The sequence below is a fragment of the Melospiza melodia genome, chromosome 3 (genome assembly GCF_035770615.1).
Source record: "Melospiza melodia melodia isolate bMelMel2 chromosome 3, bMelMel2.pri, whole genome shotgun sequence".
NCBI lineage: Eukaryota > Metazoa > Chordata > Aves > Passeriformes > Passerellidae > Melospiza > Melospiza melodia.
In genome coordinates, this window is record NC_086196.1 from 23206117 (window position 1) to 23221304 (window position 15188).

General features: G+C 44.9%; 1 protein-coding gene across 1 annotated transcript in view; it reads right to left on the reverse strand.

Annotated features, from left to right (window-relative positions):
* The window catches only part of METTL24 (methyltransferase like 24), a 44558-nt gene extending 36822 nt beyond the window's left edge, over positions 1-7736 (reverse strand). Inside the window, exon 1 of the mRNA XM_063151002.1 lies at positions 7427-7736. Within this exon, the coding sequence (XP_063007072.1) occupies positions 7427-7726 (300 nt within the window). The 5' untranslated portion in view covers positions 7727-7736. The remainder of the gene's footprint in view (positions 1-7426) is intronic.
* Positions 7737-15188: the final 7452 nt, after the last annotated feature.

Here is a 15188-nt window from a genome sequence, read left to right on the forward strand (position 1 = left end):
ATCCAAGACAAACTCAGCTCTAAGTTAATATTAGAACAAGAGATAAGAGTGGGCTGTGCTGCGGATGCCATCAAAGATTAGTGGTGGTTCGCACAAACTCTCTCACTTACATGTCAAATCTTTTATCTAATCTGTGCCACGAGTGGCAGCCACCACTTGCAGGCTGCAGGACAGCCTGAACTACCACAACCAAACCAGACTGCTTGAGCAAAGGCTGGAGGTCCCTCCCTAATGCTACCTAAATCTCCAAATTGTACATCTGTTTTGTTGGAAGTGATTATGAACTCATCACGCTGTCTGCACGAGTCTGCAAGGCAGCTGGGAGAGGTTTTGTTCTTCACCACAGGATTTCAGTGCTGCACCCCTTGTCAGGCGCTGCTGGAGTTTTGCTCACACCAAAGATCCCCCAGCTGCATCTTGGTCTGAACTGTGGCCACAGATCAGTGCAAGTGGCATGAGAGAGAAATCTGGCATGCTGGCACCTTCCCTGCAGCCCTGAGCAGACACATCTCTGTTACCAGCCTGGCTGGCTGAGTAAACGCTGATGTGAACTGACTGAATGAACTGGCATGAAAACCTTACTAGCAATGAACTTAAACACTTGTCTCATAAGAAGGCAGATAAAGGTTGGAGATGTAAAGTAAAATCCCTAGGGCTATCCAGCAGAATTTTTACCTGTCCAAATCTCTCTTTCTGGACTCTTCTCTCTCCACAGAAGGAAATTTTAGAAAAGAATGTAGGAAGATTGGCCACCTTGAGAGCAGGGAAAGCTGTGTGTCCTCAAAACTGTCCTCACTTCTTATTTCAAAACATGAAATGTGACAAAAGATCATTTTTGTACTAACCATGCCACTGCTGCTGGGCAGTTCAGGTCACTTGGCCCTCAGAGCAGTCCCATGGAACAGTTTGAGATGAACACAGCAAACAGGAACAGTTTTTTTTCTGATCTGCTGCAGCAGTTACAAAGGATTCACATTTTGTACAATGTGAACTATGTCTCTGGGTTCAAGGAAATGATGGCACAACTGTAATAGCCCTGCAGAGCAAGGCATCTGCAGAATAAGTTACCACCTCCATCCTTGGGCCCCTTAGAATAGAAGGCTTAAACACGTAGATTTATTTTCTTCTGTGCCACAGCAACCTAGAAAAACTTCTCTTGTCTTTATATGCCAAAAGAAAACCTTAAACTGGCATTTGAAAGATTTTGAAAGAAATATATGCTATTGGATATAAAGCCTCATAACACTGTAATGACTTTCTAAAGAATAATATTCCCCATCAGCTTCTCAAAAATTCATGAAGAAAGAACTATTTCAGGCAATAAAATTGTGTAAGAATCAAGGTTATTCTTAGTAATCATTTACCTCACAATATTTCAAGTGACATCATTGTCAGAAAAAACCATATAATTACCATTTCCTCTTTATGGTATACTATAAACACATTTCATCTGCAGTTAAAATACAATAAAAGCCCAGTATTGCCATTGCTTGACTACTTGGAGAAGGATTCCTGTGTTTGGATACTTTCAGGTACCTCAGCTGCCCTTGTTTACGGGCAGAGCTGGCTGATGTTCCCCAGATTTGGTTATCAGCTGATGAAAACTGCTTTCAATAGAAGTTTATTCTTTTCTTCCAAAGACAATAACCTCACTCAGTCTGTGCTATTAGCCTGAATATTTGAGCAAAAACAGACAAAGGCTGTTCCCCAGGTACTAACAGATGCCACAAGCTCCTATCTTGTACTTATCTTACCAGATAAGTAACTTTGGGTTGGTTTATATTTGCTAAGAGACCTCCAAGTGCTGGAGGGAAAAAAGTTGTCAACTAGTGTCCCTTCCTCTGGGGTCCACTAAATCATCACACAGAAAATCATGGTGGGGTCTGGTCTCTCCAGTGAGGTATTAAGCCAGGGCAAAGATTGCTTATTATAGTCTTAAAAGATCCCATTACCTCTTTTTATTCCACTGATGTTAGATCATTGTTCAGGCTAAATTCCAGTTTGGTTAATCACATTCTATCTGCCAGATTGCTTCTCTAATTGCAGAGCAGGTAAATGTAGCCAGAGGGACGTCAGGAGGTTGCCCTGAAGCACAAAGGAAAACATTCCCAGACCTTCCCTGTGTGGATACCCACAGTTCATGTTTTTCTAAGGAGCCTTTCCATTCCTTACCAGCTGCACAGTTAAAAGATTTTCCTAATATCTTGCCTGAAAATTAAGCCAGTTACTTCTTGTCCTACTTCCAGTGGACCTAAGGAACAATCGGTCATTATGTCCTTCAAAAAAATTATTTCTTTTAGTTTGAAGAGTCTTGGCACATTCCCTCAAAACCTACTTTTCCCTATTCAAAGCAAGTACCAGTACTTCAGGCTTTCCCTGCAGGCTTGCCTTCCTGCACCTCTTAACACCTTTTTCCTCTGAATGAAGCCCTGTTATTAAAGAAGGTGCCCAGAAGTAGCACACTCCAAGGAATAACCAATATCCAGCTCTTCAGCTCTGCACTCCTCTGCAGCAGCATCCCAAGTGCCATCCCATCCATCAAAGGCAGCATGTTATTCACTCCTCAGCACAGCACTTAGGGAACAGCACTGCACTGTGAAGCTCATCACTCTTGGACACAGGTGGAGAGGCTGGAATAATCTTTGGAGATGCAAGAGGCCACTTTAACCCCTGTGGCTCCTCTGGTTTGGCTCAGCCAGGGCAAATCCAGTCCTGCAGATGCAGCCTGGTGGGACTCCCTGCACAGCTCCCAAAGCCCTGCCCAGTCAAACTCTGCTGTAATGTTAAATTGTTGCTCCAGGCACACAGAATTAATACCCTTATAAGTTAAATCCCAATCCAAAACAGACAAGCTATTACACCATGAGATGTGGAAAGACAGATGGATAATTTTAACTTCAGAAAGACAGACGGAACAATTTAACTTCAGAATAACCAAGTTTTCTCCAAGAATTTTGGCTCTTCCTCATGAAGAGTCAGAGTAACTTCCTATAAAAGCAGTACCCAAAACTTACTGTACTTTTAAAGATGTGAAGACAGCTTGAAAACACTACGCATGCAATTAGGTAATGAAAACATCCACTACATTTTTTAAACCAAATTTCTAGAAGAACTAAACAGGACTCTTGGCATAAGCCCTACACATCACTGACACCAATGTAAATGGCATTGTCATTCTAAAGTTAAACCCCAAATTTAAGTAAATTTAAGTAAAATCTTAGCAATAGTGTACCACTAAATCAAATGAGGTTTTTATGAGCCTTCTGTATTACTAAGTGCCAAACATGTGTTATTCCACATAATTTCAAAGATATCGCTCCAAAATAATTTGCAGACAATTAAAGATGAGACTGTTATCAGTCATCACTGCAGAGGAGCAGTAACCTCTTAGAAATAGTTCCTATTTAAAGAAAACCACAACCTTCAATCCAACAAGAAACAGCAAAAGATAATTAGTCTGCATTTATAATGAACCAAAAGACAAATGTATACACGTGAAAGGAACACCTAAAAAAATATAATCTCAAAAGAGTTTTTGGTTTTAGGCAATAATACATCATGTTTCAAATTACATTATAATCCCAGGCAAAGTATACATGTGCCCAGCAGCAAAATCTTACTCTTTGCTTTTAATCACTGAAGGTAAATACTTTTATATTCCTAGATATGACATGAAAGAGCATCCAAAATTACATCAGGTTAAGTTTGGCAGCATACCACGCTCCTCACCTCCATGGAAATAAATCTGCCCAGAAGGCAAGGAATTCCAGCTTTTCTCAACCAGACTCTTGAAGAGGGCTCCTCCCAAATTCAGTGCACAAGAGCCAACATAATCTTGTTATTGCAATTATTGTGACAGGCATTTGCTGTTACTTCAAATTCCAAATGCAATATTTTTTTTTCTTTTGCCATGGCACCCTGGAATAACCTTTTAAAACACACCTCACATGTCCTCCACAGCGCTCTGTGGGTGCACACCCTGCTAGTAACTATTCCAGAAGCAGTTACACCTGGCAGAATCTGTGTGTTTCCAGGTAGCTGGAATTTCTACCTGCTGCATATGTTACCAGCTCAGTGCTTAACACAACCAGATCTTAGAATCTCAGTTTAAAAACATAATTTTATTAGCAACAAGGCAGTTTTAAGTGGGATTGTGAACTTACACCAAATAAAAGTGGGATGTGAACTTCCATTTCCTTTACTCTTGCAGCACAACAAAACTTGTGATTCTTCAGATGACCATCATATGCTGTCAATGCCAAATCTTGCTTGTTATTTGTCAGCAAGAGCAGCATCATCTGCTCTTTGGTAGGCTCAACTGGGAGCAGAACAGCTGGGAGCAGCACAACTCCCCTAAGCACCACAACAGGCAGCTCCAGCAGCTCCCAGAGATGTCACACGGCTAAATTACTTTATTCCCTGCCCCTTTCAGTTAACATTTTTATGTATGCATCTTGAGGCACAAACAGAGCTTGGAACCTTGGTGGTCAAACCCTCCCACTACTGCACAGCCATGGTCTCCACTGACAGAGCCTCACCAGCGGTCAGGAAAAGCACAGGCAGTTTCCTGCAGACTTAGGGACCATTTATGGACAAGAGTCCATCTTTCCCATCCTCTGTCTTTTTTTTTTTCCTCTTTTGGTGGTGTTGGTGTTGGTGGATGAGTGCAGTTGTACTTGGGAAATAAATAACACAGCCCTGCTCAGGAAACTTTAAAGTGATTCAAAGCAGGCACCAAATTATTTCCTTGTGTGCTTTTGCAATTTATTTTTTTTTATACAGCCACAAAGTAGGATATTCAGCTTCATCTATGGAAACACTCTGTTCATCAGTCTTCTGCATTAATTCAGTGATGTAAGTGTGAGCAGAGCTATAACCTAGAGGCACTAGGAAAACAGAGCAAAGTCTGGCCTCACTGATTTTTCCTTGCTGCCATCCTGCTGGCTCACACGTCCCAGTATAGTCCAACACCATCCCCATAAACAGCAGGAGAGAAAAAACTCCTGTACCTGAAAGCCTCTGCAGGCTTTAAGAATGGACTGATAATAATTTATGGACAGACAGAAGACACTGAAAACACATAAAAGCCACAGCAAAAAGCAATGCCAACCCGGTGTAGCACAGATCTGTGCAAGGAGCCTGTCCCTCCCCTCCAGGCAGCATTTACAGCACGCTGGCAGCCGTGGCACCCTGAGGCCTTTCTCCAGAGCTGCTGGTAGAAACTATGGACCATCAATTTAAGCAGCCTTTTTTGGTAAATGCCCCCATCTTGTCATACAATAGTCTGATGTGAAATACCATGTTCCCTGATTAAAAAAAAAAAAAAATTACAAATCACCCATTAAATTTTTTAGCTATTGTGATTCTTCTAATGAAAAAATTTCAGAGAACAGACCACTTCTACTTTATTTTACCATTGCTTTTTCCCCTATATTTTTATTTAACAATTCTATTCCAAAGTACAGTTCTGCTATCCCCAAACCCTATCTTTAAGTAGATTTTTCTTAGCCTGAAGCAACATGTTCAAGTCAAATAGCTGAACACAGAAGACACTTGATGGTGTCAAACCTAACCTGGCAACAACTCCACCCTCTATTATATATACTAATATTTTTCCTTTGACTTAACTAGAGGGATTCAAATGAGACCTCAGCAGCAACATGCCCAACACCACAAACCACAGCAGTGATGTTTCTTTCACACACTTCACCTGGAGGTGCACCAAAACACACTTGGGCTTTCCAGAGCCTTGAGCTCTCCAACACTGCAAGGTCCTGCCAGTTCTCAGGTAAAATGAGCAGCCTCTCTACTTCCCCACTAGGATTTTCTCAAAAGTCATTAACTAAATTAGGATGTGTTTTAATTTTACCCCTTGTTTTTTGATGCCATTTTTAGGATATTTTCAAGAAACTCTCTGAATCCACAGGATTACAGGCTTTTTCCTCCATTAATGCTGAAATTTTTCCACGATTAGAATCACTAAAAAGCCGTGCTTTAGGATAACGTCAAGTAACAGAGCATCAAAAACAAAAGTCACAAAAACTGACACTGCAAGACCTAGGTACCTCAAAGTGGTATCAATGCCACAGCACAAAAGAACACCACATAGTTATTATTCTGAACAAATATGTGGCAATGTTGTCCTCATCACAGACAGTGGTTAAGGAAGCATGGTGAAGGATTATCTAATTTCTTCTAAACCTTTCAGAAAACCAGAGGCAGAAAGTAGCAGTTTATTTTTTACATCACAGTTTCCCACAGAAGATGAGCCAAACCTAGAAGTCCATCTATATATGAGATCACTGTCCATCTCCTCATGAAATAAAAGAATAATTACTGGGGTGGAACAGGCAAAGAAAAGAAAGCAGATTTGCAGTTGACACCACATGCATGACCTGTGAGAGATCAATAGTCAGGTAGTGGTTTGAATGTTAGCAGATAGTATTTTCATCAAGGCAGTAAGGACAGGCTTTAGCTACTCCACAGAAAACTGGTTTATTCTTGTTGGGGCAAAGATCAGAAATTGTTCTTTTATTTTGACCACAAAAGTGGTCTCATCTCTAGCAAAATCCCACGTGCTCCTCCTCAATATCATTCCAGCTTCTTTAAGAACCTGCACATCTCTGCATGGACCAGAACTACTGCACCCTGACAGGAGGACCCCAAAGTACATAACAAACTACTCCTTCACCGCCCTCAAAGCTGGCTCTTCTCCCCCTGAAACTCCACAAAATCATTGTCTGTATCTCTAAGCAGTTCCTGAGAGCGTGGAATCTGCCAAAACCAAGGACGACACGGAGATCATGGAAGAAGGCAACATCCCTCTACTGGCCACACGCGCAGCCGAATGGGGTGGAGGTAGCACAGGCACTCCTCACTCTTGCAGATCTCCAGATCCTAGTGACGGTCCTCGCTCCCCCAAAAGGCTTTACACTCATTGCAGGGTAGGAACCTTGTCGCAAGTTCATTTACCAGCTCGTTCACTAACTCACCAATTCTCACGCAGACCAGGTCCTAGAACCATTTCTTGATGCCTTTCTGCGAACACAATGGCACTCGGATGCCAAGAACGCCAAGGGCCGTGGTCTTTGCCCAAGTTTGATCCTGCTGGGGATGCGTCAGCCTGCCAGCCCACCCGGACTCGGGGTCACTGTCACCTTCTCAGACCGAGCTCTCTCCTTGTCCAGTCCGCCTCCAGGACACTCGCCTTTCCCTGCAGCTGAGCAGCGCTGCTCAAAAAGTCGCTTGCCCACTTCCCAAGAAGTCGACATCCCACCACACCGTCTCGCTTCACCACCGCCCTCCCGGCCGCCTTTTCTCAGGTACCAGCCCCATCTCCGCCCCGGGTGCCCGCTCGCCCTCGTTCCCTCGCAGGGACCGGGGTCTCCTGTCGCGACCCGGCGGCCGCTCCCCGAGCCCGCCCTACCTTCCTGCGGCGGCTGCCCGGGGGCTGCGGGGCGCAGCAGGCGGGCTCGGCGCTGCCCCGCCGGCCGCTCCGCACGTAGGTGACCCTCCGACGGCCACCGCCCGCCGCCGCCGCCACCGCGCCCGGCCGCTGCTCCGCGCCGCGGGACGGGGCGGGCGCCCGCGCCGCCGGCGGCTGCCGGGGCTTCTCCTCCGGACACCAGGATCGCCTCATGCCCAGCTGCAGGCAGAGGAAGAGCGCGGCGGAGAGCAGGCAGAGGCGGAAAGCGGCGCCCCGCCAGAGCGGCCGCTCCTTGGGCATGGCGTCGGGGGCTGCCCTGCCCGGCGCTGCCGCCCCCCCGCCCCGCCGCAGGGCTCATGCCGCCGGCGGGCCGGGCCCCGCGGCCCCCGCCGCCGAAAGCCGGGAGTCCCCGCCCCGAGCGGGGCCGGCCGGGGAGGGGCCGGGATGCCCCTGTCCCGGGCCGGCGGGGGCTGCGGGACGCAGCGGTGCTCGCCCGCCGGCCGGCGGCCCGAGGGATGCTCCGCGCCTCGGCCGGGACCGTGCCCGCTGCCAACGTGGGGCCGCGCCGCTGTGTAGCCACAGGTGCGCGTCAGCCGGCCTGAGAGAGGACTCAGCCCTCTGCCCTAACTATTGTATCAGCTCGTCTCTATAGAATGGAAGTGTGCTGACTTGTTAAGGTACCTATTAGTTCAGATTTAGTTTAGTTTAATTTAGTTTAGATTAGTTCAGGCAAGTTTGAAAATAACAACTGTGATGTCACGAGGTAGTGAAATTTTACTGGAGTCTTAAGGACTGTTTATGTTTAAGTCAAACAAAAGGACAACCCGGACCTGGAAATAAATACTTTCCTTCTTGTAAGGTTTGAGCTGCCTGTGAAGGATAAAGGATTTTGGACAACCAAGTAACACCAAAATCCTAGCTCCTCTGACATGTCTGTGAAACCCCCCTTCTCCCCCCAGTATCTCTGTCAGTACAGATAACTAACTCTAGTGAGTTTGACTCCAGGGACATCTGGATCAATAGACAAGCAGCAAGAATGCTGCAAAAATAGACGTGCTTTGGAAAGTTTTACTATGATTAGCATCCAGTGGTGTGGCTGCTAGTGACCTGAGATTCTGTGACCTGTTAAATCATGTTGGTCCTGAACTTTTGAAGGGTGTGAGAAGCCTGCGTGAAACATCAGTTGTGGTGCCCTAATTTGGTTTCAACACCTCATGCTTATGAGTAACTCTTTTAAGTTCATACTTTGCCTCCTAGCCTCTCTCCTGGGTAGTCACACCATCCTGATGAGTTTCATGACACATCCTTGGTTTCAGGAGTGAAGGAATGGATCTGCATGAGCTGGGAGGTAGTGCTGGGGACAGGTCTGCTCATCTCAGTAGGTGCACAGGAGGCCCTGCATTTGTTGTGCAATGGGGACACACTATGAAGGACTGTGAAGTGCTCAGGAGGGCTTTGATCCTAAGACACAACACTAATCCATGGCTAAGGAATGAGCAGGGAGGGGTGGCTGGTGGGATTTTCTGAAGCAGGAGCACAGGTGAGGAGCAGGGTCAATGACAGGAGGCAAACTCTGTGGGAACAGGGACCGGGCAATGGCAACCAAATTGCAGCTCAGTGAGTAATAAATATATTTCCAGATGGGATATGCAGGACTTGGATACATGACTGCTCCCTGTTTCTTGACAGGAGGGAAGAGGGGCTGTGACTCTTGTCTCCTGTGAGCAGTTCTGTGCTTCCAATGCCCCTGCCTTGTCTGCTGGCAAGGGAGAGGCTTGCTGCCCCAAGCTCCTTCTGGTGTCCTCTCTTCAGCAGCAGGCTGCACTGCTCCTCTGTGACCTCTCCTGTCTCCTCACAGCCTGGAACAGAGCCAGAGCTGGCTGCTGCTGGGAGAGCAGGTCGGAGAGGAGCACTGGCAGAAGTGGAGCGTGCCAGCAGCCAAGCAACCTGACCTGCTGGCAGCAAGATGGAGGAGCTGCACCTAGGAAGATAAGGGAGGGAGCAATGATCTGTCTGGAGAAGTGGGATTTCAGTGCAGCTCCAAGCACAGTTGCACTGGCAGGTGAGGTGTGTGATTCCTGCCATTTAAACATTCCTGTTCTCTATTTTTTAGGCAAATTGTCCTTCTGAATTAGGTTAAAGCAATTCCATGGTTGTTTTAAAACACCATAAATGTAGGCTCCTCTTGGAAATGTGTGTCAGTCCTACCTGCCTTTCCTATAGCAGGAGGGTGGCTCCTTTGTCATCAACTAAGTCAAAACAGGGCCTGGCACAGATGAAAACTAACTCAAAAAAATTCCTATCTGGAGCAGTTTTCTAATAGACCTGGATACATTTGTTGATATAATCCTATCTTTTGATCAGCTTTGAGCCAATATTGGACAGCCTCAGATGTTTGCCACAGGGAAGCCAGTTGACTCTGGAAGTGGATCTTCTGACAATCACACACTTTTCCTATTTCCACTTCCCTTAGGTGGCTCACAAATGGAACAGACAAGTCCTGGTGCTTGTCTGAGGAAGAAACACATTCATGAGGGCAGAGGGAGAGTGCAACTGCACCATCATGACTGACATCAACTTAAGAGACATGTACCTGGCTCCATTTGTGAGCATCACCTGGAGTTCATCAGCAGAAGGTCACTTGGGCTGTTACAGGGGTGCCTGTGCATCACTTTGCTCCTCTGTGGAATGGCAGCATTCACATGGAGGACAAAAGTAATGTTCAGGGAAGAGAGATTTTAGACCTACCTCAGGAACATTAAATGCAGGGGTATTATTACACAAAATTCTTAGCACAAATGATATTTTAAGCTATCAGCACCTAGTCAATAAATGAGGGTATGTGAAGGTCCTATTAAAATATAAGTTTGTGTGTGTATGGTTATGGAGGAAGACTTAAAGGCAGGTTGATTCCAGAAGTATAAAATGCGGAAATATATTTTAAAACTCTCTCTTGAAGTTTAATCCTTGAGAAATCAAAGCTTTCTTAAAAGCTTTAACAATACACACTCAGATAAAAGAGATCTACCTGAGCAGAATAGAAACTGCAAGGTCTTTCTTAGTTTTAGCATCAGAATTTCATTTGTTGTTCTTCTCTTTGTGTAATTTCAGCAAAAAGCTCAAATACTTGAATCCAGCCACTCTTCCTGTCATCACTGAGCTGTAACTGTAAGGGCTAACCTTGTACAAAATATTCCCTTCCTTAGAAAGCTGATAAGCCCCAGTTTGTGGGTATGCTAGGAGGGGTCCTATAAAGAATAGTTCACTAATTTAACTCAGTGTTTTCATTTTCCTTTTGTGTTTTAACAAGCAGTTTTATTTCTCATGCTTCCTCCCCACTCCCCTGCCCTGCAACTGCTTATGAATGTGAGTCTGCCTGTTAAAAACACAACAGAGGGTTTCTAAAGATAGAGAACAAAAGAACAATGGTAGAGAATGATCTCAGGAAATCTGAGGGACAATGAGAAATCTTATCAGGGTTAGCATGAGAATCAGTGAGAATTAAGAAAGTCCCTTAAACAGTCTCACTTCTTCATTTAACAAGTGTATTATAAGTCAATTCCTCCCCCAGGAATTGGCTGCAAAGATATGTGTGTGAGCAAAGCCTGTTGAGAAATAGAGCAAATTAGAATTTTAGCATAATGCATGAAACTCCAGTCCAGCTGGAGGATGGGCCTTTCTGAGGTGATTGCTGGGAAATACAGCGTCTGCAAAGTTTCATATCTTTCGCAAAACATGCTCTCTCACTGAGTCAGGCAGCAAATAACCTCCCCTGCTTGCTCTCCTAAAGCAAGATGGATGGTGTTAGAGGGACATTCATCAAGCTGGATCCAGCTGAGCACAAACTGCTGCCATGAAACGCAAGGAGTAACTGGAACAGTGACTCTGAGTGTGAGCGTGCAATTTCTGCTGAGAACAGGGAGCTTCGTGCCCTGATAACCAAAATCAGACATTGGTCTTGCAGTATCTACTTTTTATGTAGGTACCACAGAGCTACAGCTCCCTCAGTTTCTCCTGGCAAAGTCTTGAAACTGTTAAAACTTCTCTCTCATTTACAAATTTCTCTGTAGTAAGAGCCTGGTGCTAAACCTCTATAAAGAAAAAGTTTAACACAAATGAAATTTCATTGCTTCAGCGCTATCTTTGCTGCTTACAAATTACCTCTTGCCTGGGATATTGTTGGTAGTGAAATCTCTCCTTTGCAGCAGTTATTTAATGTTTCTCTCTCTTATGGCCATTTTCAGTTCAAACACCTTTCCTACACCATTAATCTTCTACCTCCATCCACTGTCAGGGCTTTTGTTTATCTTCTGGTTAGTTAAAATGTCTGCCCAAATCCCTGTGCAAAATTAAACCCCAGGCAGGAAAAATGCCACTAGGAGCCCCTAGGATTCTCCAAGGGCTGTTAATACAAGTCAAACCTTCCTCCTATAAAATGAGTAAATGAATAAAAACACTCTTTTTGACTCTGGGCTCTGGACTTGATATGAGCCACTTGCCAAAATCTACAGAACAGAGCAAAGGAAGGGTTTTTCCCTCTCCTTCCTCCTACACTCCTGACTAATGCTTCAAAAATCAGTGACGTTGTTCCGTGCACTTGAAAACAGAGATGTTCTGTGTAGGAACTTCCACAAGCACCATGTGTCCTTCCCACAGAAGATGTGTGTGCCACAGGTCCTGAGTCTGTAGCACTCAGAGCTTTGGTCCTGGCCCAGTTTATTGCCTTGCGCATTTATGTGCGAAAGCTCTGCCATAGCCCTGAGGAACATGGAATTAAAAGTCTGTAGTTCCCTGGGTGGCTTCTCAGTGATGGCTTTTGTGCAAGCCTGGTTTCAGTTCCGTTCCTTGAAATTGCAGCTAAAAATCCTGGAAGAATTTCTTTATGCACCAAGTGACAGACCTCTGTGGAGCCTGCACACAACTCTGCCAGGTAGGTACAGCCCTTACTCCTTCCCATGCCTTAAATCCCACTGAAAACTATGAAATAATCTCTTTGTCTTATCTTTTAAATGCTAGCAACAGCGAAGTAAATTGGCTGTATTGGTCTATTACCCACTTACCGCTGCTGAGAAATACGTGTCTGAACAGCTGTCAAGGCAAAGCTGTGTGAATCATTAAAACGCCTTCTCAGCTCGCCATTGGTAAGTTTGAAGATAACAACTAAAAAATATATGTTCATGCAGTCTCCCATTAGCTCTCATCAAGCTCGTGGGCCGTTTAGGCAGCTTAACACAAGATTGATCTTGCTGTTCAGCAGCACAGCACGAGGCACAGGCAGAAGCTGTCTTTCCCTCCAGCTACAGAGGGAATCGAACAGCACAGCCTTGCCGTGTGCTCCAAATGGAAGAGATGGTTGATAATTATTGGCCTGGAGAGGGGATTATAGCTCAAGGTTTACCTGTGAGTCACACCCTTGTGTGGTTGCACTCATCCACACCTGTACCTGTGCACAAACATTCGCTGCAGGAAGGAGAAGAAGAATAAGAATGAGATGGCCCTTTGGGAGGAGATGCTCTGCAGCTCTCTGCTACTCCTGGGCCTCAGCTTTATTTATTTAACCCTAATCCTTGGGGTATCTACAAAATACAACTGTTGCCTCCAGAAGCTGTGTTTCAGTCCTGGATAGGAATAACAGTGCTTGTACAGCCTGCCTTTTATTAAATTGTCCAATGATTCTGAACAAGCAAAATTCTGCCTGCTTTTTAAAATAAGGGCTGGAAATTTTATTGAAGAGATATTAGTATAAAAATTGAAAATGTATTGCCATTATAAAATAAAGACATTCTAGGTTACAGGAATTAAGTGATAACTCACATGCAGTTCATATACTGTTGCACAAAGATTTTTTTGATATCAGTTCATCATCTGTATTTCCCCTGTATCTATATTGTAATCCTAGGCAGATATCCAGCTTTGCTTAGAAATTACCCTGTGTTTCTATTAAAAATCCTATTTTCTGTATGTTTTAAAGATTATCTTAGTGTTATTCTGGCTTCAGCTCTCTGCTTTTTTTTGAATGCAATAAATTTGACTTATATTTTTACACTTCTAAGCTCAAGGATTAATATCTTTCATTAAAAAGTGTAATTTGGCATAGGGATTAATCTATAATTGTCAGAGTTTGACAAAACACCACAGCTGGAGTAGTAATGATGGCTCTAAGAAATTATATAATCCTTTTTATTAGATGTTTTTAATGGGCTTATATAGAACAGTACAAATGCCAAAGTATTTATATAGGGGATGGCAACAGAACTGGAACAATGGAGCAGATGTCACTGAGAGAAACCTTCCTTCATCTGCAAGCACTCAGGGAAAAGGGGTCTCCAAGAGAGGATGAGGTGCAAGCCAAAGCACTGGAGCTGACAGGGAGAAGAGCAGTAGCAAAATATTTCAGGTAGAAGATTCACAAACAAATTAAGACCCATAATTAATGAACTATTCACTTTTTCCATGGTCTGTCTTTTAATGTTGTTTGATACACTGGCATGTGTCCATACAATTTATGCATCATTAAAGGCGATAGGAAACAATAAAAGCTGGGAGTGGTTGGCAGCATCCTTGAGACCTGATGGATGAAAAGAAGATTTCCTAGGATAGGAGGCTTTCCAAAATGTTCAGGACCAGTATGCAGGCCAGTTTAATTATATGCATCCACCTATAATAAAGGTCTCATCCATGTGTCTGGAAAGCATCTCATTTTTCAGGACATTTTAAAATTCAGTTTTTATCTGTAACAAAAAGGTTGTTTTTCTGAGCTATTACCATGTGGTCAGCCAGTCCTCTCCTCCATCTGGTTGCATTTCGAAGTCTTAGATACAGTCCTAACAAGGAGGAGAGAAATGGTCTGCCCTCAGCAGAAAAGATCCCACAGCTCCCCTGCAGCTGAGCAGCCTGTCTGGGAGCAGACGGTGAGGATAAAACTCAGTGTTCTTCCCGCAGGCTCTTTTCCAAGCAGTTTGCCCTCAATGTCATGTGGAGCAGCATCAATGATGCAGAGACACTGCTATTGATCCAAGTGGAATAACCTCCTCAGCCAAGAGTTTGTATGTAGGTTAGGTGCTACCACAGGGCTCATCCTTCCAGCATGTGCCTCCTTCCTCAGCTCTGGATGTGGGAAGCAAAGGCCAATCTGAGGTTTCAAAGATGCACTGGGAAGGACAGAGTGGGTTTGTGACAATGCAGGCAACCTCTACTGGCATTGCTTCCAGTGGGGAACTCTCAGCAAGAATAATGCTTGTGGCCGTGCCCTAGCTCCTGGCTTGCTCCCGGGCTCCTTGTTAGGAGGAGATCCCTTTGCCAGAACGTATTGAATTTCCTCAGGAACAAGGTCGTTTCTCTGTACTCTATCAGCAGATAAAGTACATGTCTCTGAAAGCATAAAGGCTTTTTTGCAGGGCTTGCTTTGTGCCTCCTACTCTCCTGTCGGCAAGGCTGGAGGCAGAGCCACCAGCTACAGAGGAAAGCCTGCTCTGCTATCTCCCCATGGTCCAGCCAGCACAGAGTGAGGAGGAGTGTCTCACAGGACACTTACCTCCCCTGCAAGGCAAAAGTGAAGCCATAGCTTCTCCTGAACTGTAGCTGGGTCAGTGCCAGAAGCCAGGCAAGCAAAGGAACCTCCTAGCTGGAGCCCAGGACACCAAGACCTGCAGGGGGACACCCCAACACTGGGACATGCAGAGCAGCAATTAGAAGAGACAAATTTTCCCCTTAACTTCTCACTTCTCCCTCAGGCTTAACGCAAAGCAAAGATGATCACTGA